Source organism: Bos javanicus, chromosome 4, assembly GCF_032452875.1.
Source record: "Bos javanicus breed banteng chromosome 4, ARS-OSU_banteng_1.0, whole genome shotgun sequence".
NCBI classification, from domain to species: Eukaryota; Metazoa; Chordata; class Mammalia; order Artiodactyla; family Bovidae; genus Bos; species Bos javanicus.
The window spans coordinates 117,260,278-117,284,585 of record NC_083871.1 but is presented as its reverse complement, the minus strand read 5'-3'; the positions used below and the strand labels follow the sequence as shown (position 1 = coordinate 117,284,585).

General features: G+C 42.4%; 1 protein-coding gene across 5 annotated transcripts in view; it reads right to left on the bottom strand.

The window, feature by feature from the left end:
* DPP6 (dipeptidyl peptidase like 6) overlaps nt 1-24,308 on the bottom strand; it is a 1,068,014-nt gene that overhangs the window by 259,126 nt on the left and 784,580 nt on the right. For all 5 annotated transcript variants that reach the window (XM_061415284.1, XM_061415287.1, XM_061415283.1 and 2 more), the window contains 2 exons: nt 20,489-20,583; nt 5,923-5,997 (listed from right to left, as the gene is read on the bottom strand). In XM_061415284.1, the coding sequence (XP_061271268.1) occupies nt 5,923-5,997; nt 20,489-20,583 (170 nt within the window). The remainder of the gene's footprint in view (nt 1-5,922; nt 5,998-20,488; nt 20,584-24,308) is intronic.

Here is a 24,308-nt window from a genome sequence, read left to right as displayed (position 1 = left end):
TTTGCATTCCTACCAACAGTGTAAGAGGGTTCCTTTTTCTCGACACCCTCTCCAGCATTTATTGTTTGTGGACTTTTTGATATGGCAGAAGCCAAAGAAATATTGTAAAGCAATTATCCTTCAATTAAAAGTAAATAAAAAAAAATTAACTCTCATAGACATAGGTATTGGAGATTCCAGAATTCTGCTGAGGTTCACCTTAAACCAGACAGGTTCAACCAGACCTATGCATGTTTGGCTGTTTTTCAGATTTCATGTGAGTTATAAAGTTCATGGTCCCTTAGATGGCAAACTGGGCTGCATAAACTTACCACAAGGGCAGGAAAAGGGTAGCAATTTATTAGGTCTGAAAATGGCTTCAAATACCTGCAAGAAGCTCAGCAAGAAACCACCTTATCTCAGGTCTGAGCAGGATGCCTGTCGGGGGAGGGGGTGGGAATCAAGAACCTTGGGGCTGAGCACCCCTCTCCCCACCACTGAGGAGGAAAGATGCTAGAAGCCAAGGGACCACACACTCCTGTGTCACCAGCATCTCCCGTCGTCTGCCTTTGAGAAAAGCCGAGAGAGTAGGTCTGCGACTTGGCTCAGAGCTTTAAGTGCTAGACACCTAAAAAGGGCAAGGAAATTGCCACTTTCTGCCTCTGTAGGAAGCAAGGGTGCCCGAGGCCGAGCAAGACACACGTGGACCTCCAGACCCTCTGTGCCGCAGAGCACAGGCAGGGCTGGCCGGGCACGCTGGGAGACGCAACACTGGGCAAAGCGGGTGAGGGGACGGGAGGGAGGGAGTGGGAGTGTGGGATTAGCAGGTGTAAACTACGATAGACAGGATGGATAAACAAGGCCCTACTGCACACAGGAGCTATGCTCATAACCTGTGATAAACCATAATGGAGAAGAATAGAAAAAAGCATATACACACATATACACACACACATATACGTGTGTGCTTATTTGCTCAGCCATGTCCGACTCTTGCAATGCTATGGACTGTAGCCTGCCAGTTCCTCTGTCCATGGGACTTTCCAGGGAAGAATACTGGAGTGGGTTGTCATTTCCTATATATATACATATCTCACACACATATATATATATCTCACATATATATAATATATATATCATATTTATATATCTCACCTAAATATATATATATATCTCAGCTAAAGACTTCGCTGTGCAGCAGAAATTAACACAACATTATAAATCAACTCGAGTTTAATAAAATAAAATTTTAAAAAACGTGACAGTGATGACACCAGGGTCTGGATGGAAGCACGCTACCTCCACAAACCAGCATCCATATTTAGAATAACAAAGGATTCGAGTAACTTCTCCAACTAAGTGGCATCATCTGTAACTGCTAATACACAATCCTTAGAAGACAGAAGGAACATAACAGTAGTTCTCTGTACACTCTCCTTTTCTAGTACAAAACTTTAAAAAGCTCTTTAAGATGTATACCGGTACAGCAAGAGACATACATCCACATTTAATGGCCTAATAACTTCCCGCTGTATTCTAATGTTATTGCTAAATTTGAGACTCCAGAAGTAGTTAGGACTAAAAAAAGAGAGTAGGCTTTCACCTGGGTGCCTACGAGGATGGTAGCAATACTGCACTTCCCTGGATTGATGTAGTATCTTTATACCACCAATCTTGAAAGTATCGTAATAAAAACAAAAAATCATAGCAAGAAGTTATATAGATAGAACCCACCATGTTCGAGATCTGGATTAGGCATCTTCTTACATCATGAACTTAAACTACAGGGTAACCCAGACAGCTCAGTGACCCTCCATGTGGGTTTCACAACATCCCTAAGTCAGTAATGGACAGGACAGCAGCTCCACTTCTCCAGGTCTGGGCCACCTGAGGTCATCAGAAAGTCGCCTGCAGAGGACCGGTGAGAGCTCATTCTCCTGCCCCAAACACAGCCCTCCATAAAGGCTATCATCACACCTCTTGGCCCATCTGATTGGGAAGCCACATAAGGAAGGAAGGAACTCATTATATTCCTTCAGCAGATGTGTTCTGTGCATAAGAGAAGTGGGGTTCAGTCCCTGGGTGGGGAAGATCCCCTGGAGGAGGGCATGGCAACCCACTCCAGTATTCTTGCCTGAAGAATCCCATGGACAGAGGAGCCTGGAGGGCTACAGTCCGTGGGGTCACACAGAGACAGACACGACTGAGTGACTAAGCACAGCACAGCATCTCCTTTAAACACTGCAGCCAGAACTTCCACAAATATTCACTGGCTCTTTTAGAAAATAATTGCTAAGAAAGAATATTTTCCAGATAAAATTTCTCTTTCCTCTTTGAAAGTCACAAAATGTATTAATATTTTTAATGATCTAAGATATCAAGATTCAAGATTTTTCCCCTCCTCCCCTAAGAGTTTTAGAAACTTTTCACATTTGCCAAATATACTTCAATATGAAGGAACATGGTTGCTCTAATTAGATAACTTTATGGAAATTTAATCCTCTTAGTATAGTTTAGTTACTACAGTTAAATAGCTTTCAAATTAAAATAAAAAATTACTATCCCCCAATGTCTAGCTTAGTTTCAAGAGAACCCTTTAGAAGTGATACACTGAGAAATGTTATGAAGTTCTACAAGTAAAACAAAGAAAATAACAGAAATACTGGCTCTTTGTGGGCAGGGTGGTCTTTAGAGCAGAAGTGAGAGGGTGTAAACAAAGGTCCGTCTTGTCAAGGCTATGGTTTTTCCAGTGGTCATGGATGGATGCGAGAGTTGGACTGTGAAGAAAGCTGAGCGCCGAAGAATTGATGCTTTTGAATTGTGGTGTTGGAGAAGACTCTTGAGAGTCCCTTGGACTGCAAGGAGATCCAACCAGTCCATCCTAAAGGAGATCAGTCCTGAGTGTTCATTGGAGGGACTGATGTTGAAGCTGAAGCTCCAGTACTTTGGCCACCTCATGCGAAGAGCTGACTCACTGGAAAAGACTCTGATGCTGGGAGGGATTGGGGGCAGGAGGAGAAGGGGACGACAGAAGATGAGATGGCTGGATGGCATCACTGACTCGATGGACGTGAGTCTGAGTGAACTCCAGGAGTTGGTGATGGACAGGGAGGCCTGGTGTGCTGTGGTTCATGGGGTTCCAGGGAATTGGACACGACTGAGCGACTGAACCGAACTGAACTGAGAGGGTGTAAATAAACATATTTTGCAAACTGCAGGACTGGTACACACAAATAAAAACATAATATTGTTTATTACTTTTCAATTCTAGAGACATTTATGGATCTATAGGCATCTAAGGCCTGGAAAAATCAGAAAACTGGGCTTGGGTTTATTTCTCAAATCTAATTGCTAACTTTATATTTTTTTAAAAGGGTAATTTTGAGACCATTTAAAAAGCGTATGGTTGACACAGTTAAAAATTAGCTAATTTGTGGATGCTCAAGGCTGTTAGTTAAGCTATAAGTTTAATAATATTAAAAGAGTTTAGTAGGAAAAAAGATATGCTAATTAGCAAGATCCCTCCATTTCCAGAATAAATGTGGAATGTTACTAAAATGTCTCACAAATGAGGGTCTTTTTTTTTCATGACATAATTTTTTTTTCCTTTTTGTATATTTAATAGAATTTCAAGGACTTAAGAAAAGTCACTTTGAATCTCGCTCCAGAGCTAAGGAGTTCAGAGAGAAGGTAATGGCACAAACACATCTGTTCAGCACCGAGAATACACACGTGGTTCTGGGCCACATCCCGAGGGGATGGACAGGACACAAAGGGCCTCCTGCTCTAAGAATAGCTGACGACATTAAAAACAGGCAAATGAAACCAGGTGACGTCAAACAACTGGGAACTGACGCAACGCTGCGACTAGTCTGAGTGACCGGGAGGAAGAAACACACAGTCCAGGCAGGTTGCTTGGACAGCCACATGTTCAGTAACGGCTCAGCACTTAGAAACTGTCAAGGGTTACTTCTTTGATTCAGGTTAAAAATATCCAGTTCTATAGATTTTTTAAAATACAGCACACATTTTTGATACTTTGATCATTTTTACAGTTGAAAATATAGCTAAATCCGTACAATTTTTTTTTTTTACATTTTCCCTCAATTGAGAAATCAAACTGAATACACGTCTACTCCAAAGGCCAACGGATGCTGTGCAGGGAGAAAGCATTAGCTCAAGGTGTCTATTTACAGCCTGTGTTCTACATGAGGGAGACTCGGGTTTAGCAAAATATTCTCTCCCAAAATGGCATCAGCTGCAATGTGATCCGCAGGCACCGTCCCCGAGGAGCAATGGGAGGAAGGAGGGGGATGGTGGAGAACTCCATGATGGACAGAACCACAGGGTCCCAGGCACTCCCAGTGAGCAGGTAGGAGAATCTCCTCTAAAAGATTCTGAAGAACAAATACAAACTTTGTTTCGAAGTTTCGAGGAGCAGGACGCTCATTACCAAACACTGCAACTCTTCCCACTATTGAGCTCCTCCTATCATTAAAAGACTGTGGAGTAAGATGACCTGAAACCTTTCTTTTGATGCTTTTCTCACTTGGGCGTTGGTTTTGTCTCCTCGGAGCAACTCAGTGTTCATTTCCCCATTCCTACAAAAGTCCTTCAAATATCTACTGGGATTCTTCTCTTATTCAAGGGTGGAGGTTACATTTTTGGCAACTTCCAAGGGTGGTGGGAATACTGTAAGCCGTGACCATCACGCTCAGAGGTGTGTAGGGTTGGGTGTAGGATGCGTGGAGTCCCAAAGCTAGTACGTCAAGTTCACTGACTTCCCTAATCAAATAGATAGATGACCAATTGTTCCAAAGGATTCAGATGGAGAAAATGAAAACTTTTACATAATGGACATTTTCAAAACTAGTAAATGGAAAACTGAAGATGGAGAATTTAAAAAGATCCACTTTTGGAGGAATAAATCTGCAATTGAAGTTTTAATTGAGACTGAAATCCAGTTGTCAAGAAATAAAAAACCAGCTGTCAAGTTACTTTGAAAAGAAATTCTACAATGTCTAGAATCGGAGTTGCTTCTCCATGCAAACCCCAGCTTCCTCGCTGGTGTGTAACTCAGCAAGCTTGCCCGGCTCATGCCGGGGGAAGATTCTCTCAAACTCACCAAGGAGCTACTCAGACATGAATGATGATGCAAGTACTGTTACATCTCACAGAAGCTTCACGAAACTCCAATTAGAATAGTCTCAAAAGAGCTAGAAAGCAGCGGAATTCTACATTTTATTTGCCAGAGAAAAAAGTTCCACTGATGCATATTTCTAAAGCTGCTAATCTCTTGGAAGCCAAACATCTGTTTCACTTAAATACATTGTACCCTCTCGCTCATTTTAAAGAGCCAAAATGAATTCTAATATATTAGTACATTAAAAAGAAGAGAGACCCAGTTTTAGAGTGCTACCAAAGACCAGGATGAGATTTTATAAAAAATTCTAGTGAAATTTTACGGGAGATTCATATAGGAAGTGCTAGAAACAAGGGTTTATACAGAGAAAGTGACAATTCAAGTCTTTTCTAGAATACTGTGATGCCAGGAGATAATTAACACTTGATTTTAATTTAGGGAGAATCTGGAGGTCATTTTTTGTTCTTAGGATAAAATGTATGGCGTGATTGAGAAATGGCAAGAAAAATAATTTACAAAAGGGTAAGTAAATCTATAAAAGGACAATTTTTTTGTTACCAAGGAAATCCTATGAAATAGGCCTTTAAAGGAGTTTTTTTTTTTTTTTTCCTCTGCTAAAAAGACTTTCATACCTCTGCTCTCTCCTAGGTGGCAGTGTGGCATAAAAGGAGACTATCCCAGAATCCATTAACCATTACAGGATTCAAAGATCAGTAAGAATAGAGATTCAAGGGAAAATACTTAATACGGTATTAAAATAAAGAAACATATTTCTATAAATAGGAAAGACGAGTACTCACTGGTTCCACGTTATATGAAAAAAGAGCGTACTCTCTATCTGGAGATATTTCATATCTGATGGCTCTTAATGATTCCTAAAAGAAAAAAAAAACAGCAAAGAGTTTTAAAACATATACATATAATTCAAAACCTTGCAATGAGACTGTGCCTGATGGTGCCATCTTCAAAATTTATCAATAAAATTCCTTTGCAGAAAACTTGCTAAAGTCTGTTAAACATGGTTATGTCCTTTTTTTTGGCTAATGGGATAATGTTCAGTTACATCATGTTCTTTTACACCTTATTTGTTGTTTTTCAAATTTCAACAAAACATATTATATCTATTGAGACAAGTTGATGTAAATAAACATAAAACAATTCTTTTCCCACAAGATTCCCAACCTCTCTGTATCTTTAAACATGGGCTTCCCTAGTAGCTTAGACAGTAAAGTTTACGCCTGAAATGCAGGAGACCCAGGTTGGGAAGCTCCCCTGGAAAAGGGCATGGCAACCCACTCCAGTATCCTTGCCTGGAGAATCCCATGGACAGAGGGTCCTGGCGGGCTACAGTCCATGGGGTCGCAAAGAGTCGGACACCACGGAGCAACTGATACACATCTTTAAGCGTACATTCCTTTGCTCATTGTTATACTTAGAAGCTTATATTAAGCAGATTTGTTCCTAAAATAGAATCGCATTCCACACCTGATTTGGCAACCTGCCTTTGCACCTCCATGGACACTGAGTCACAAGTCAGTGGATAGAGGACTCATGTTTTCTTTCAAATTTCTTCACAGCACACAGGTGATTTTACATAAATGAAATAATCAAAAATGCTGTGTTTCCCTTCAACTTGTCTGTCTTCTCTGAAGCACTCGCACTGCTGTACAGACCCTCACACCCAGTAAGAGAGCCCAATATTGTCAGCTTGGCATGCACCACTCTACAAATGATGCTATGACCACATGCAGACATTAGATGTTTCAGTTCAGTTCAGTCGCTCAGTCGTGGCCGACTCTTTGCGACCCCATGAACCGCAGCATGCCAGGCCTCCCTGTCCATCACCAACTCCCAGAGCTTACTCAAACCCATGTCCATTGAGTCGGTGATGTCATCCCGCCATCTCATCCTCTGTCATCCCCTTCTCCTCCTGCTTTCAATTTTTACCAATATCAGGGTCTTTTCAAATAAGTCAGCTCTTCGCATCAGGTGGCCAAATATTGGAGTTTCAGCTTCAGCCTCAGTCCTTCCAATGAATAGTCAGGACTGATCTCCTTTAGGATGGACTGGTTGGACCTCCTTGCAGTCCAAGGGACTCTCAAGAGTCTTCTCCAGCACCACAGTTCAAAAGCATCAATTCTTCGGTGCTCAGCCTTCTTTACGGTCCACCTCTCACATATGTACATGACCACTGGGAAAACCATAGCTTTGACTATACTATGTATGTTGACTAAAATATTTTATCAAATGTTCAGCATTATTTGTTTCAAAGTTCTAATTAGGATTCTGTTAAAGTTGTATATCAATTTTAAGAGAATTAACATTTTAAATACTGTATTCTCGCCTAAGATTACATTGCTGTTGTTACTGTTCAGTTGCTCAGTTGTGTCCGACTCTTTGCAACCCCATGGACTGCAGCACGCCAGGCTTCCCTGTCCTTCACCATCTCCTGGAGCTTACTCAAACTCATGTCCACGGAAAGCATATGAAAGACGAGATCAACCATCTCATCCTCTGTCGACCCCTTCTCCTCCTGCCTTCAATCTTTCCCAGCATCCCGATCTTTTCTAATGAGTCAGCTCTTCGCATCAGGTGGCCAAAGTATTGTAGCTTCAGTTTCAGCATCAGTCCTTCCAATGAAAATTCAGAGTTGATTTCCTTTAGGATGGACTGGTTTGATCTCCTTGCAGCCCAATGGACTTTCAAGCATCTTCTTCAATACCACAGTTCGAAAGCATCAATACTTTGGCATTCAGCCTTCTTTATGATGCAAATTTCAATCCCTACCTGACTACTGGAAAAATCATAGCTTTGACTATAGATATTTGTCAGCAAAGTAATGTCTCTGCTTTTTAATACTTTTAAGATTACATTGTATCTTTTTATTTTTTTCAAATTTTCAACAAGATTTTATAGTTTGCTTTACTCTAACTCTTAGCACTTTCCTTAGATTTATCCTAGGTCTTTGTACTGTTTGTTTGCTATAAATGGAATATTTTCTCCATTTCTATTTCTAGATATTCATGTTAAGGAATAGAGAAGGTATTGATTTATTTATGTATTAAAGCTATATTAATAAATTTTCTTATTAATTACAGTAGTTTTTAAAAAACTAATGTCTTTTAGGTTTTCTGAAGTAGAATTACATTATCAGAAAAGAGATATATTTTCCTGTACTCAGCATGTAGTTTGCTTGTATAATGCATTTCCCACCATCCAAGAACATATTAAATATTAATGGTGATGTTGAGTATTCCTTCCTGACTATAATTGAAATGGTTTTATTGTTTGCCATTTAGAATGATTTTCTTTGCTCATTGGTCCATGATAAATAGTCTTTATGCTATTTAAGCTGTTTTTACTGTTATTTTACCTGGAATTTTTGTCAGGAGTGGTTGATAAATTTTATCAGATGCCCTTTCAGCATCTTCTGGCAAATTGTAAGTGTTTTCCTGTTATTGTGCGGTTGCAGTGAATTTTGTTGATTGATTTCCTGACACCTGAATGCCGTTGTCATGATCACATCTCACTGTTCAGAGAACACTATTATTCGCATACACGACTGAACTCTACTTGCCAATATTTTATCTATAATTTTTGCATTTACGCTCGCTAGTGAGATCAGTGTAGAGTTTACACTTTGCATTATTTGGGGCTATTTAGTTATCAATGACAGAATGTTTTAATAGCACCATTCTGACTTTAAAAAATACTGGGTCTATAAAGATGATGTATATATATATAATATACATATGTATATATATATGTATATTATATATATATATGGGGGGCATGTTTCTGGTGAGATGCGCATCAAAACGGTTGTGCCCTGTTTTCTTGTACTAGATACACAGGTGTGTGGTTATGAGTGCAGAGAAGGAGAGGGGGCCATGCGGGAGAGAAAGAAAGAAAATGTAGGATGCTCCAAATTACCAAGTAATAGAAGGGAAACGAAGAGCAGAAAGCATCAATATATCCACAGGCTCTTTTGTGAAAACAATCTCCTCGTAAAAAGAAAAAAAGAATACACAAGTAAAATGCACAAGATTAGTACTGATGACACAAAAGCCAAACAGTGACCAGGTTAAATGAACTCCAAGAGGACGCTGTCAGACACGACTGGGGCTGAACACAGACGGAGGACACGGTGGGCTCCACGGAAGCCCGCACCAAACAGCACACGGACGGCTGCGACTGCGCCTCCCTAGGCAGTGAGGAAGAAGGGAACTCATGGGCCAGGCCGTGCGGCCTGTACCTGGGCCCCTCCTTCCCCTGGAAACCACTTTATCTGGGATCAGACAGCCCCGGGTGCTGCTCCCAGCACTGCCTGTGACAGCCAGAGAAGACCCGAAAGCGCAGTCGCTAGAGAACAGGCTGCAAGGACGATAAAGCTCGACCGCCGAGAAACGTCTCCCGGTGGCTTCCCGAGCCGACTTCCCTCTAACCTTGGAAAAGGACCGTTCCGTGCACTTAGATGCATCGTTGATTTTTGCATTATGCTAAGCTGATGCACTATTTTGCATCTGTAATCTTTATTTTAGTCAATACGAGGTGGCCTCCAGGAGCAATCCTGTGACATGCCACGGGGGACCACAGGTATGAAAATGCGTCTGAAGCTGGGCCCCCTTCTCAGTCTCAAGGTGATGGATCCCTGCGGCTGCATCCCTCATGCAATTTAAAAATAACTTTGTTTGGAATTAGGCAAAGCTGAGTTCAGCTCTCGGAAGTCCCAGTTAACAGCTATATTACTCTGAAAAAATTATTTTAACCTTCATAAACTTCAGCCTTCTTATTGATAAATAGTAAATGTTCCCACTCATAAGACTCCTAAGGATTTCAGTTAAATAAGATAATACATATACCGTGTTTTACTTCTTGTCACACTGTGAGCTCTCAAACATCAATCATCGTTGATTTATCCTGTGTAAACCCTGCACATCCTCTTCCTCAGTTTCCCTGGCCGTCTGCCCACCTGGGCTGACGTCTCCTGACTGAGATCTCCGACTTCCCTGAGATGGCCCACTCTTCCACCAACAAGGCTCAAATCCCCCGGACGACCCAGACCTCTGCTTCAGCTCTCAGCTGCCTGCACACGCAGCGTCTCCAAGTCTTCCCGGTTCTCCCTCCACAACACAACGTAAACCCATCCCATCTCTGCTTTTCTCCCTCCATTCAGGGCGTCTTTCTCTTCATCTGGACCTGAAGCAGCCCCTGGGGGCTCCTGACCTAGAGTCTTTCTCTTCTCCAAATACGCTTTTATACTGGAGTCTAGACTTACTTTCCTAAAACACACACTTGTCCTTGAAAATCCCATCCGTTCCAATCTCCCACAGAGTAAAGAGGACCCACAAAGTACCACACAGGTGACTTACTCTTTTCCAGGACTTTTAAGCCACAGCCTCCCACGGCCCTCCTGGACAAGCTCACCAGGTCACGACTTCTCCTCATGGTCTGCCCAGAACCCTCCTGACTCCATCTGTTCATGCTGTGAGGATGCCACTTCCCACTGGTCTGCAGACCACAGTTGCCTTCCAGGGGTGGCTGGAATGCTCCCTCTTCAAGACCTCATCTATTGTCAGGGCCAACACCCTTTCCTCCTTCCTTCCTTATTCCCGTCCCACATGGGACTACAACTTGGAACATATTTCATTCAGATGCTGCCTTCTTTTATACCTGGGCTGAAAGCTTCCCAGAAGTAGACACTGTGTTTTATGAATCTGGTATCCCGCCACCCACCTCCTCGTGCAGCTCAGGGTCTCACTCAGAGAAGACTCCTCCTTAAGGTCGAATGATGCCCTGCAGCGGTGAGCGCAGAGCAGCATCAGCCCAGCCTCCCCTACAGAGGAACAGGTCTGGGGCAGAAACACGAAGCTGCGCCTGGACGTCTTCTCAGGTCTTTTAAAAACACAAGTATTGATATAACATATTCTACTCACCTACGTTAAAAATAAAAGCAGGAGAGGGAAGGATTGGGAGTTTGGGATATATACATACATATATATATATATATACATACATACACACACACACACACACACACACACATACACACACACATATACACACACACATTCCATGGGGCTGCAGAGTTGGACACGACTGAGCACACAGAGAGACAGATGCACGTGTATATATATGAAAGTGAAAGTGTTAATTGCTCAGCTGTGTCTGACTTTGTGACCCCCATGGACTGTAGCCCACCAAGCTCCTCTGTTCATGGGATTTCCCAGGGAAGGGAGGGGGTTGCCATTCCTTTGTCTAGGGGATCTTCCTGACCTAGGGATTGAATCTGGGTCTCCTGCATTGTAGGCAGATTCTTTACCATCTGGGCCACCAGGGAAGCCTATATATATGTATATTTACATATATATATATAACTGAATCGCTTTGAGGTACAGCAGAAACTGACAACATTGTAAATCAACTACATTTCAATAAAAAAATTTTAAATAGAAACAAAGAAAATAAACATTGGAAAATAGTTTAAAGAGTTAAATTATACAATTTATAAAGTTAAATATATACAATTATATGCAATTTAAAAGGTTAAAAACAGAATGAAAATGAGAATTAAAATAAGTAAAAAACACTTCTGTCTTTTGTTCTGTCTTGTCATATGAGAGGTAGACAAAGAAACGGAAGGAAGAGAAGGAGAAAAAGTAAAAGAAACCATCAGGAATACAAAGGAAGGGGTCATCTGAGACCCCAGAGGAAAAAGGAAAAACACAGAAGGACAGAGAGGATGCGCTGAGCCAAGTAGACACGGGAAGAAACACAGAATACACAGACGTGGACCACAGCCGTCTACAGTGTTCCTGCAAAAGATGCTGACTTCTCAGGCTGCCCTTTTGTCTGCAGACTCAAAGTTCTGACACGCTGAGGCCAGTCTGGTCAGAGGCCAAGGCTTGTGGTCACTCTGCGGACGGGCCAGCTGCCCCGGCCCCACCAGCCAGATCTGCTATCTGTGAGAATAGTATGTTTTGCTGCTGCCAATACAATTTTTAAAGCAAAGCCAGAAATGTGGACACTGAGTTTGTACAAAGCTACTCTGTGGGCCAAACAAAACCTTTCCCTGGACACCGTCGGAGCCAGAGCTGACCGTCTGAGTTACGGACAAAACAAGGCTATTTCTCTGCCACAGCCCTGACTCGGGGGCCCAGTTTAGTCAAACTACTGATGGCTAAACACTTAGTCAGCTTGGGGCAGCAGTGCTTGCCGGGCACAGCCGGCCCCACCACAGACGTGTCCTAGCTGGGGGTCTGTTGGCACCAGTTCAGGGAAGAACCTTCTGGATTTCCTTGGCCATTTCTCTCCTGGAGTCTGGAACAGCTCTAAGAACACTTGTAATTATGTCCCTCCCTGTGGGGAGTTAGAATTCATTCATTTTTAGAGAGTGAGATAAAAATTCAAATTCTACTGTCTCATGATGATATAAAATCAAAGAGAGAAAGAAATTAGAGAAACAAAAAAGCTTTTCATTTAAATGCTAATCCAGCAATTTAAATAAGTAATTAAAACAAGTCGATCAGTAATTAAACAAGTAAAGACATAAAAAGTTGAGAAAGTCTGACATAAGCGTAACAACAGGATATTTTTTCTATTTGCTTATTTTTCTCTTCCAAGTATTTCCAGGAACGATCTATAGCTCTTACATATTCATCAGTGGAAGAAATCTAATGTCTTTGGAATGTGAGGTTGAATTTTTTAAAATCTGATTAAAATTACTGAGTGAATGGCATTGAAACAGCAATTATGGAAATCATCACACTGCAAAATAATGTACAAAATTTCACCGCCCAATGAGACGAGCTACTGTCAGAACTCGGGGTTGACTTCCAGCCTTCTCAGGGTACATGGATGATGCTGACAGGTGTTAACTGAAGTGTATTATATTGCGTTCTTTTGTGTTTATTTACTAAAACATCATAAACATGTTTGCATTATTTAATACTCTGTAGCCTTCATAACTATTATTTTAAGGGCAACATCATGTTAATTAATTAAGCGGTTAGGCTGCCTTGGGTCTTAGTTGGGTCTCTGCCATGGCATGAAGACTCTCGAGTCGTGGTGTGTGGGTTCGGCAGTTGCGGCATGCCGGCTTAGTTTCTCCGAGGTACGTGGGATCTTAGTTCCCCAGCCAGGGATCGAACCCACATCCGCTGCATTGCAAGGTGGATTCTTAACTGCTGGACCACCCAGGGAAGTCCTTTTAATTTACTCTTACCAATTGAGCTACGAGGGAAGCCTATTTTTACTTACTTACTTATCTCATTTCTCAAGTGTCATGCCTTTTCACTACTGTAAGAAACGTTTTAGAAAATTTACTTATGACAAATTCCCTGGAAGGAGTCAGAAGACGTAAATATTTTTATTAAGCTTGGACGCATCGCTAAGTTGCTTCCCAAACACCTGGAACGATGTAAACAGTACACTGAATGACTGAACCCACCGTGCCGCTCCTGGCTGACCAATGGTATTGTAAGTGTAGAGAGCGTAAGAGCATGGGGACCGCAGCTGACACGGTGGCCTACGCTGAACCAGCCTGCTGGATCCACAGCTCATGAAGTGGAGGTCAAGTCACGGTTGTCTGTGGACCCTCTTGGTTTCCTCACGGAAGAAAGGAAGGGTTTGAATGACACAGTCTGCAAAGACTATTTCCGCTTTAGATACTGAAATCTCAAGCAGAGGCCAACACTACATCCGGTGGAGAATTTTTGCACTATTATGTTTCAGAAGAATTGGAGAGATGGTGGTGAGTTTCTGTAAGAGTTTCAGCCCCTGTGAAATTTATGTTATTAAGCCCATTTTAAATGCACTTGCACTGGAGAAAGAGAATCAGTGGGATGACTGGCAATTTCTTGAAACAACACAGCAGTGAAGTTTGCCACCGATGAACTGCTCCTTCACGAACAATTTCTCTGGAGCATGCAGGGCTGTTTGAAAGTGCTTTTCCCACAGGAGAATGTCTTTCAAAACTGGGGTCAGTGCTCTCAAACCTACTGCTGCTGCTTCTCAGTAAGTTGAGGGAACACACTAAATTCTTCGTTGTTATGTCAACCATCTTCACAGCATCTTCTGAGGAGTAGACTTCATCTCAAGAAACCACTCACTTTGTTCATCCAGAAGAGCAGCTCCTCATCCATTCAGATTTTATCATGAGATTGCAGCCATTTACGTGCGTTCTCAGGCTCCACTTCTAATTCTAGTTTTCCGGCTGTTCCACATGTGCCATTACTTCCTCCAGTGAAGTCTCGAACCCCTCAGAGTTATCCGTGAGGGTTAGACTCAACTTCTCCCAATCTCCTGTTAACATTGGTGCTTTGACCTCTTCCCATGAATCATGAATGTTCTTAACATCTAGAACGGTGAGTCGTTTCCAGAAGGTTTTCGATTGACTTTGCCCAGATCATCAGAGGACTCACTATCTATGGCAGCTATACTCTAATGAAATATTTCCTTATGGGCTTAAAAATCAAAATTACTCTTAGATCCATGAGCTACAGAATGGTTGTGTTTGCAGGCATGAGAATGTTAATCTTGTTGTACATCTCCATCGGAGCTTCTGGGGACCAGGTGCATTGTCAATGAGCAGTAATATTTTGAAAGGCATCTTCTTTTCTGAGCAGTAGGTCTCAACAGTGGGTTTAAAATATTCAGCAGACCATGTGGTAAACGGATGAGCCATCATCCAGGCTTTGTTGTTCTGTTTATAGAACACAGGGCAGAGTAGATTTAGAACAATTCTTAAGGGCCCTAGGACTTTTGGAATGGTAAATGAGTACTGGCTTCAAGCGAAAGTCATCAGTTGCATTAACCCTCATTGTGAGAGTCAGCCTGTCCCTCGAAGCTTTGAAGCCACGTATTGACTTCTCTCTCGCTATGAGAGTCTTTGATGCTGTCTTCTTCCAACATAAGACTGTTTCATTTATCGGGCTGGCCAAAAAGTTCATCTGGTCCGTCTGCTGAGATTCTGGCCAGCCCAATAAATTGAAGCTGTGTGGCTTACTGTAGCCACCTTCACTGATCATCTTACCTAGGTCTTCTGGATGACCCACAGCTCCTACATCAGCACTTGTTGGCTTCACCCTGCACTAGATGCTAGAGAGACGGTTTCCTTGCACAGACTTCACGAACCAGCCTCTGCCAGCTTCAGACTTTTCTCCTGCGGCTTCCTCACCTGTCTCAGGCTTCAGAGAACTGAAGAGTTAGGGCCTTGCCTGGATTAGACTTTGGCTTAAGGCAATGCGGTGGCTGTTCAGATCTTCTGTTCAGAACATTAAAACTTTCTCCACGACACCAATGAGGTTATTTTGCTTTATCATTCGTGTGGTCACTGGAAGAGCACTTTTCACCTCCTTCAACAACTCTTCCTTTGCATTCACAACGTGGGTAAATGGCCAGAGGCTTAGCTTTCGGCCTGTTGCGGCTTTTGAGGACCTCCCTCACTACGCTTCACCACTTCTGACTTTTGACTTAAAGTGAGAGGCCTGGAAGGTGACTCTTCCTTTCACTTGAATACTTAGAGGACCTTGTAGGGCCATTAACTGGCCCAATTTCAATACTGTTGAGTCTCAGGGAACAGAGAGACTGAGAAAAGGGAGTCAGGGGAATGGCTGGGAGTGGGGAGCAGTCAGAACACACAACATTTTCAATTAAGTTTGCTTTCTTATATGGGTGCTCCCCAGGGTGCCCTGCAAAGAATTATAATAGCAACATCAAAAATCACCGATCACAGTTCCCCATAATAAACAGAGTGAAAAATCTGAGGTATGGTGAGAACTGCCAAAATGCGACAGAGACGCACAGTGGGCAAATGCTGTTGGAAAAATGGCACCAAAAGACTTGTTTGACGGAGGTGGCCACAAACCTTCAATTTGTGGAAAAAACACAGTATCTGAAAAACTCAGTAAAATGAGTGCTGCGTGCACAGAGTCCACGTGAAAGCTGGCTTAGACTTTATTTTTAGAAATTGAGGGAAGGCACCTGCCTCATTTTGGGACACAGCCTAGACCCAAGTCCTACAGGGAAGGGGCTCAAAGCCAAGGATGCTAATCCTCCATCCAGCACCGCTGACCTAGTCTCCCTGGGTATCTCTATTTAGAGCCGCCACTGGCTCATCCTGCCGGAGCCTTGATCCGCCGGGGCTCTCCCACAATCCTGAGCCGCGTTGACTGACGTTCACATCCCGGTCTGCTGACCTAGTCTCCCTGGGTAACTCTATTTAGAGCCGCCACTGGCTCATCCTGCCGGAGCCTTGATCCGCCGGGGCTCTCCCACAATCCTGAGCCGCGTTGACTGACGTTCACATCCCGGTCTGCCACGTCTGTCTGCTCATGTCGTCCAGAAAACGCTCCTGGGAGGCGGGAGAGGATGCACAGAGCTTGCACAGCTGCCTGAAGGCCTGCCGCTCCGAGCAGACAGCAACGCCAGCGTGGGGAGGAGCTGGGTCAGAAACCGCCCCCATCCTTACCGCACTGATGCTCCGGGGGACCGACGGCTCACTCCTGTTTTGTGACCTTTTATGTTCATTCACACGATACAGTTATGGACCACCTACTGTGTGCAGGTCACAGTGCCAAGCACCGTGGAAGAGACAAAACTAAACCAGGCCAGACCTGCCTCCGATGAGCTTTACAGCTGAGCAGCACGGGTCCCCGGCTCCCAGAGGACGTGCTTGTGATTTCATTTCCCGTAGAAATCAAAAAGGAACGCCTCAAAAGTATTCAAAAAACCAGCAAGTGCACCGAGATTTTTTTAAAAGATTTTTTTCAGATGTGTACTTATTTTTAAAGTTTCTACTGAATTTGCTACATTGTTTCTGCTTTCTGGGTTTTTTTGGGGGGAGAGGGCTGCAAGGCATGCAGAATCTTAGCTTCCCAACCAGGGATCAAACCTGCGCTCCCTGCATTGGAAGAAGTCTTCACCACCAGGGAAGTCCCCTGGCCAGGATCTTTTGGTAAATGCTTCCTAAAGTCAGTTATCATGTCACACCAAATATGATACACTACCAAATAATAAGGGTCTGAAAACGCCCATCAGAAGATAACATAAAAACCCCCAAAGAATGCAAGTAACAGTGCAAACCAGGATGGAATTACCACAGAATGCTAAATGTCTCCTTGAGCTCACAGCTTAAACTATTTGTGGAGTTCTAAAATATTTCATGATCTGACTTCTACCATTTGAAGGTGTGAGAAGGGACAAATGACCTCCTTTTTGTTAAAGGAAGTTGTTTGGGGGGCAAGTGAGACCCCTCCAGGTGAGCCCAGCATAGCGCAAGCTCTCGTTTGCATAATCATCAATGATCTATAAACCATTTTGCTAGATTGGCTAGTGTGAGTGGCATTCAGTCTCATTCCCTTCCATTGATCCATCCCGGGAAAGAGCCAGTCACAGAAGCCAAGGAGCCAGGACGATGCTTAAGGCCAATGGGCTGGGGTACCCACCCTATGGGACCTTGCTTGTGAGGCTGGGGAAGGAGAATGAGGTTAGGGGTCAGACTGCAGGTTAATGGTCTAAACTCCTGACCCAGGCATTCACTGCTTCATGTTCATGTCACCACTAGTTCTGGGTCATTTTAAGATAAACCTGAAGATTACAGGTAGCCTCACAGGTAGCACAGTTCTCTCTCTCAGCTTACCTTTATCACTGAAACAATCTCAAGCTTCTGAGTTTTGAACAAGGAGAGACTGCTTGGTGAGCCATCACCGCAAAGGGAAGAGGGCAGATCAGACGAGAGCCACTGCCCTGTGTTCCTGCTCTCTGCAGCCCACGCACCCTACCGGGAGCAGAGGGTCCCTTGACCCCAACGCCCCAGAGCACTGTGCTTCCCTTTCTTCATGTTTGCTCCTGAAAACACACAGGGCAGACAGCCATCTCAAGGCTGGATCGCTCCATCGGCTTTAACTTGCAGACGGAGGCGCTGAAGAACAAGAAGTTTAACTGGCTCAAAAGAACTTAAATCCAGGGCTTCTATGTTCTAAATGATGATGCAGGCCGCCATGGACTTTTCCTCTTAAGGTCCGTCTAGTCAAAGCTGTGGTTTTTCCAGTAGTCATGTATGGATGTGAGCATTGGACCATAAAGAAAGCTGAGCACTGAAGAATTGATGCTTTTGAACTGTGGTGTTGGAGAAGACTCTTGAGAGTCCCTTGGACTGCAAGGAGATCCAACCAGTCCGTCCTAAAGGAAATCAGTCCTGAATATTCATTGGAAGGACTGATGCTGAAGCTGAAACTCCAATACTTTGGCCACCTGATGCGAAGAACTGACTCATTTGAAAATACCCTGATGCTGGGAAAGATTGAAGGTGGGAGGAGAAGGGGACGACAGAGGATGAGATGGTTGGATGGCATCACGGACTCAACGGACTTGAGTTTGAGTAAACTCCGGGAGTTGGTGATGGACAGGGAGGCCTGGCGTGCTGCAGTCCATGGGGCCACAAAGAGTCGGACAAGACTGAGAAACTGAACCAAACTGAATTTATCTGAGGTCTGTTTATAGGAGTCTTTACGTGCAGCTTTGAGCCAGGAATAAACTGGGTTGATCATGAACAGTATTAATCAGAATGTATGTACACCTTTGGGGGTCAACAAATGTTTCTGATGTGAGTGGATAAATGACATGTTAAGAAGAAATTTCATTACATAGGATATGCCTTCCGATTTTTAAGAAGAGTTCTTCCTTTTTTCTCTACCCAAGGTGTTTTCCAAAGTTGCTTTATTGCTCGGCTAAAACAACTTCGGTTATAATACTCGATCTGTCACACGGTATTGATCTGAGAAAGAGAAGGCCGTTCCTACTCTTACGCAGCTGTACGCACAGCACCTGCTGCCAGCAAACTGATGTGCTCACAGAAAGTGTCGGCGCTATCCTGACACCAACACGCACTTACCCTCAGCAACGGTCCCATTACTTTCTCCTCTCGATTATTATTAGAAAACCATTTCTGCAGCTCCTGTATGTTTAAGTGAGTTGAATCAGCTTTTCTAAGGGCAGTCATTCTATCACAGATGGTTTTTTAACACAAAAAAATGCAGGCACATTCATTCTTTCTGGGTCAGGTCCTACTTTGCCAGAATACTATTGAATTCAATAAACCTGTCGTTTTGGGAATTATACCATCATACAGCTATTCCAGGCCTCCCTCACATCCGCAAACAGTCTCTGTAAAGGGCGGGATCCATTTCTTTCTAAACACCACTAAAATGCTTACTTTTAAAGAACAAGGTGTCGCTACACCGAAAAGAAATGAAGAGTGTTCAAAAGGCAAGCTTCGTGTTCTGGAGAAGGTGGGGCAGCATTTGTGTGGGTGGCGGGTGGGGCAGCACAGAGATGGAGTGGTCCTCTCATCCTTTCTTGTCTGGGATGGAGGCTCCAGGGACCAGCCTGAGTCCTCACCCAGGGATCTCAAGCTCACTCCCTTACTGGGCTCAGGATCCTTAGCTGTAAATCTAGGCAGCTCTTCCCCTGCCCGCCCCCACACACCCCACCCCCCACCCCCCACCCCCACCACCATGGGCTCTAATCCCCAGATCCCAGAATTCCAGGATTCCTTGTGTTTCTCATTCACACCGGATGCCTGTTATGATTGTTCTGACTGCAAATTCTTGGTCTGTTTCAAGTTTCTCTTTTAACAGACTTGCCTTAGTTTCTTCCCGTGACTTCCTTTCAGCATATTGTACGAGAATAGGATAGACTCCCTAAAGCTGAAGATTGATTCCTTCTAAAAATGAGTGTGAACATATGTGAAAAAAAAAAAAAAGAGTTGATGCTCTTTAAATTGATTTCTGGTACATAACTTCAGTCAATTCTTCAATAAATACCATTAACTGTACAAGAGCTCCAGATCTTAATGCCATTATCTTTGGGAAAACAGGTATTCCCAATGATGAAGTACTGGCATTCGTATCGACTCCATCCTTGTTCCAAAGCATAAACATCACTTAATGTCATTATAGAGTAAGTACTGTCAGTGCCTAAATTAATATTCCCTGTGCATGTGAGGATGCGATTTTTAAAAAATGAGATCGAGCAAGCCGTCCTGAAGTATTCTCTGCATTACCCCCAATTGTTCCGTAAATGTGCAAAGCCTTAGGACTCCTCTTTCAATTAAAAGTGATATGCAACACTTGTTCCCAACACCTGCAGAGAAACTTTCTGTACACTTAGAGAAACCGTGCTTTCATCTTATTAAATTAGCGTGGTTTCAGTCTCACATTATCTTTAGCTGCTCAGTCTGTAGTATTATAAATTTATTGCTTCTGCTTGGCTATACTAAAAGTTGAAACCTAAAGTCATTTTCTGCTTTACTGACTCGAAGGCGGGAAAACTGAAATTATCCTGGTCATTAAAGGGAGTACTTACAATTTTTTTGCCTTCTATTAACACCGTAGAAGTATTTGTTTCAACATTCCGCAGTATCACACTTCCTTTCTGCTCTCGGTAGATGAATTCTTTATCTACAAGAGAGGAGATAAAAAAGAAACATGAAACACCAAGGAACTCATTAGCTCTTGATAGACATTTAGGTAAAATGAACTGACCAGCTCCAACAAAAATATATCCTGTGTTTCGTTGAAGGATCCATTAAATACGGTGAAATATATTCAGTTCCTTTCCATATAACTGCACATGAAGCTTCTCTCTGAATCGTTTCTCCTGTTATACTTGTGCAAGTACACACAATCTTTAGAACATTCTAGAATTTTTTGGAGTGGGACACACAGATGAGCAGATTATGGAACCTTCTACCGCAAGAGTTGGAAGGTGGTTGGTACTAAAGGGATTGATTCCCTGCGTCTGAAACGTTAGGGTGAAATCTGTACACGTGCACAGGAGCAAACCCACATCTATATCCTGCAAGATCGCTTTCATTTGGTCCACAGCTCCCTTTGCTACGTCTGGAGGAACTGGCAGCTCTGCCCTTACGTGTATCTTTGACTCGATTCGTTGTATCTTCAGTGACACTGGTCCTTTGTAAATCAACTGAGATTCCAAATATCTCCTTAAAAAGGGAACTGATGAACTGATTTTCAGGCAGGGATAGAGACACATAGAGAACAGACTTTGGACCCAGTGGGGGAAGGAGGGGGTGGGATGAATCGAGGGTAGCACTGACACATATATACCGCCATGTGTGAAACAGCCAGCCAGTGGGAAGCTGCTAAATGGGCACAAGGAACCCGACCTGGTGCTCTGTGGCTCCCTGGAGGAGTGGGATGGGATGGGGGGTGGGGGAGGCTCTGGAGGGAGGGGTCGTGTGTGTACTCGCGGCTGGTTTACATTGCTGTGTGGCAGAAGTCAACACAATATTGTAAGGCAATTATCCTCCAATTAAATATTAAAAAAATAAAACAATTAATAGAGCAATTCCACTGAATCGTACACGTGTAGAGGTGTGTGTGTGTGTGAGTGTATCGGCACGTAGGCATGAGTGTCTGTGTCTGTGTATACATACTATAAATGAAAGGGTGCAACCAGTCCATCCTAAAGGAAATCAGTCCTGAAGATTCACTGGAAGGACTGATGTTGAAGCTGAAACTCCAGTACTTTGGCCACCTGATGCAAAGAGCTGACTCATTTGAAAAGACCCTGATGCTGGGAAAGATTGAGGGCATGAGGAGAAGGGGACGACAGAGGATGAGATGGTTCGATGGCATCACTGACTCGATGGACATGAGTTTGAGTAAACTCCGGGAGCTGGTGATGGACAGGGAGGCCTGGCGTGCTGCAGTCCATGGGGTTGCAAAGAGTCGGACACGACTGAACTGAACTGAAACTTTCTGAAAGGATAGAAGGTAGACAGGAGGCAGAGTGCACAATGGGAAGAAGAAATAATAATTCGGAGATTGGGATTGACGTATGTGCACTACTATACATAACATTAAGATAATTAATAAGGACCTACTCCACTGCACACGGAACTTGACTCAATACTTCGTAATAACCTAAGCGGGAAAAGAACCCGAAAAAGAGTGGAGATACCTGTATGTGCATGACTGATTCACTTTTCTGCACACCTGACACTAACAATACTGTAAACTAACTATACTCAAATAAAAATTTTTTAAAAAAGAAATAATATTATCTGAGTGAAGGGGGTGACACTGAGCCAGTATGAAGGTAAAGGCATTTCACACAGTAATTAGTTGATGAATGGAAAGCACTGTGTGGACAGGATTAATTCCAGCGGTGTTATCATTTCTATGGTTTTAAAATTCTGCTCCACAGAAATACATTCTTTTCTTTTTTATTCCTTTATTCTATTTGCTTTGCGTTTAGTTGTCTCTTCTTCTTCTAGTCTGTTAAGATGGAAGCTTAGAACTTTGGTTTCATTTCCCTTCCTTTTAGTAAGACTATTAAAGCTAAAACTTCTCCTTCATGCATGGTATTACCTATATCTCACAAATTTTGGTACGCTGAATTATGTTATTATTCAGTTCAAATTACTTCTAATTTTCCCTGTAAAATCTGCTTGACCCAATGATTATTGAGAAATATGTTAATTTCCAAATATGTAAAGTTATTCTGGTCTTCTTATTTTTTACAGATTTTTAGTTTAAATTCACTGGATCAAAGAATATTCAGTACATGATTTTAGCCTTTTAAAGCTCATTAAGACATTTTTGTGGCCCCAGATGTGGTCTATCCTGGAGAATGTACCGGATGCACATTTAATGAAATTATTATGACTGAGTTTGGTCTGTAATCTCTTTTGGGGTGTGCGTTTGTTTTCTACTTTTCTCCTTTACTTCTTGTTTTCCTCTTTCTTGTTTCCTGATTTTCACTTTATTGTTTGAATAATTTTTACAATTTTAATTTCCCTATTTTAGCTGTATTTCTTTGCTTTTGTTTTTTTTTAGTGGTTGTCCTAGAGATTTTAATATGTACTCGACTTTGCAGCATCTACAAAGAGTTAACCATGTGCCACTTCTCATAAAAGACACGGTTGAAACCTTTCAGGTTTCAGGTCCACATACAGTCTCATCCTGTGGTAACTGTTATGTGTGTTACATCAATACTTTATACATTCCACAAGACAATGCTATAACTATTGTTTATAACAATATCATAGCATATAAAGACATTAAGAAGAAAAAGCAAAAAAAAAAAAAAAGAGAAGAAAGAAAAACACTGTCCTTCGCATTTATCCACTATTTACCATTACTGATGGTAATAATTTTATCAAAAATATGAGTTTCCATCAGATATCATTTTCCTACTTCTTAAAGATTTTTCTTTAGGATTTCTGATTATATGAATTGCTGGCAACCAATTCTTTTAACTTTGTCTAAAAGTCTTTTCCTTTAGCCTTCATTCTTGAAAGGTATTTCTTATAACACAGGTTTCTAGGTTAGTTTTTTTTTTTCCTTTTAGTGGAAGTTCTGTTCCCTGTCTTCTGGTCACCACGGTTTCTAGTGAGAAGCCAACTATGCACTGAATTATTTCCCTGCGTGTCATTTCTGGGCACGTTTGCTGCTTTCCAGATTTACTTGCTGTCTGTGGTTTTCAGCGGTTTGACAACGATGCAGTTTCGAGGGGGCCTGCTTCCTGTTTGTTTGATGTTTAATGAACGTCTTGTATCTGCACATTTATATCTTCACCAAATCTTCAGCTGCTTATTTTCCAGATAAACTTTCTACTCCTTTATCTGTCTCCTCTCCTTCTGGTATTCCAGTTTCCCATATATTGGGCACCCTGATGTTACCTAACAGCCTCGGATGCTCTGATCATTAAAGAGTTTTTCCTCTCTGTTCACCTTGAATCATTTCTATTGATCTATCATCAAAGTCACTTTGTCTTTTCTCTGTCACAATTATTGGACTGTCAAATCCACACAGTGAATTTAAAAAATTTTAGAATCTGTGATCTTCTGTTTAGGAATGTCCATTCAGTTCTTTTTATTATTCCTATTTTTCTGCTGAGGCTTTCCTTTGGGATTTTCATTTATTAAAAACATGATCACGTTAACTCATTGAGGACAATTAAAGAATCTTATAAAATCCTTGTCTCTCAGTTCCAAAATAAGGTTCATTTCATGATCAGATTCAATTACTTTTATGTTGAGACTGTCTCCCATTCTTTCTTGGTTCTTTGTATGTAAGGTAATTTTTCATTATTTCCTAGACATCATGGATTAATTTCTGGACACTCTGGGTTTTGTTGTTGTTCAGTCACTAAGTCG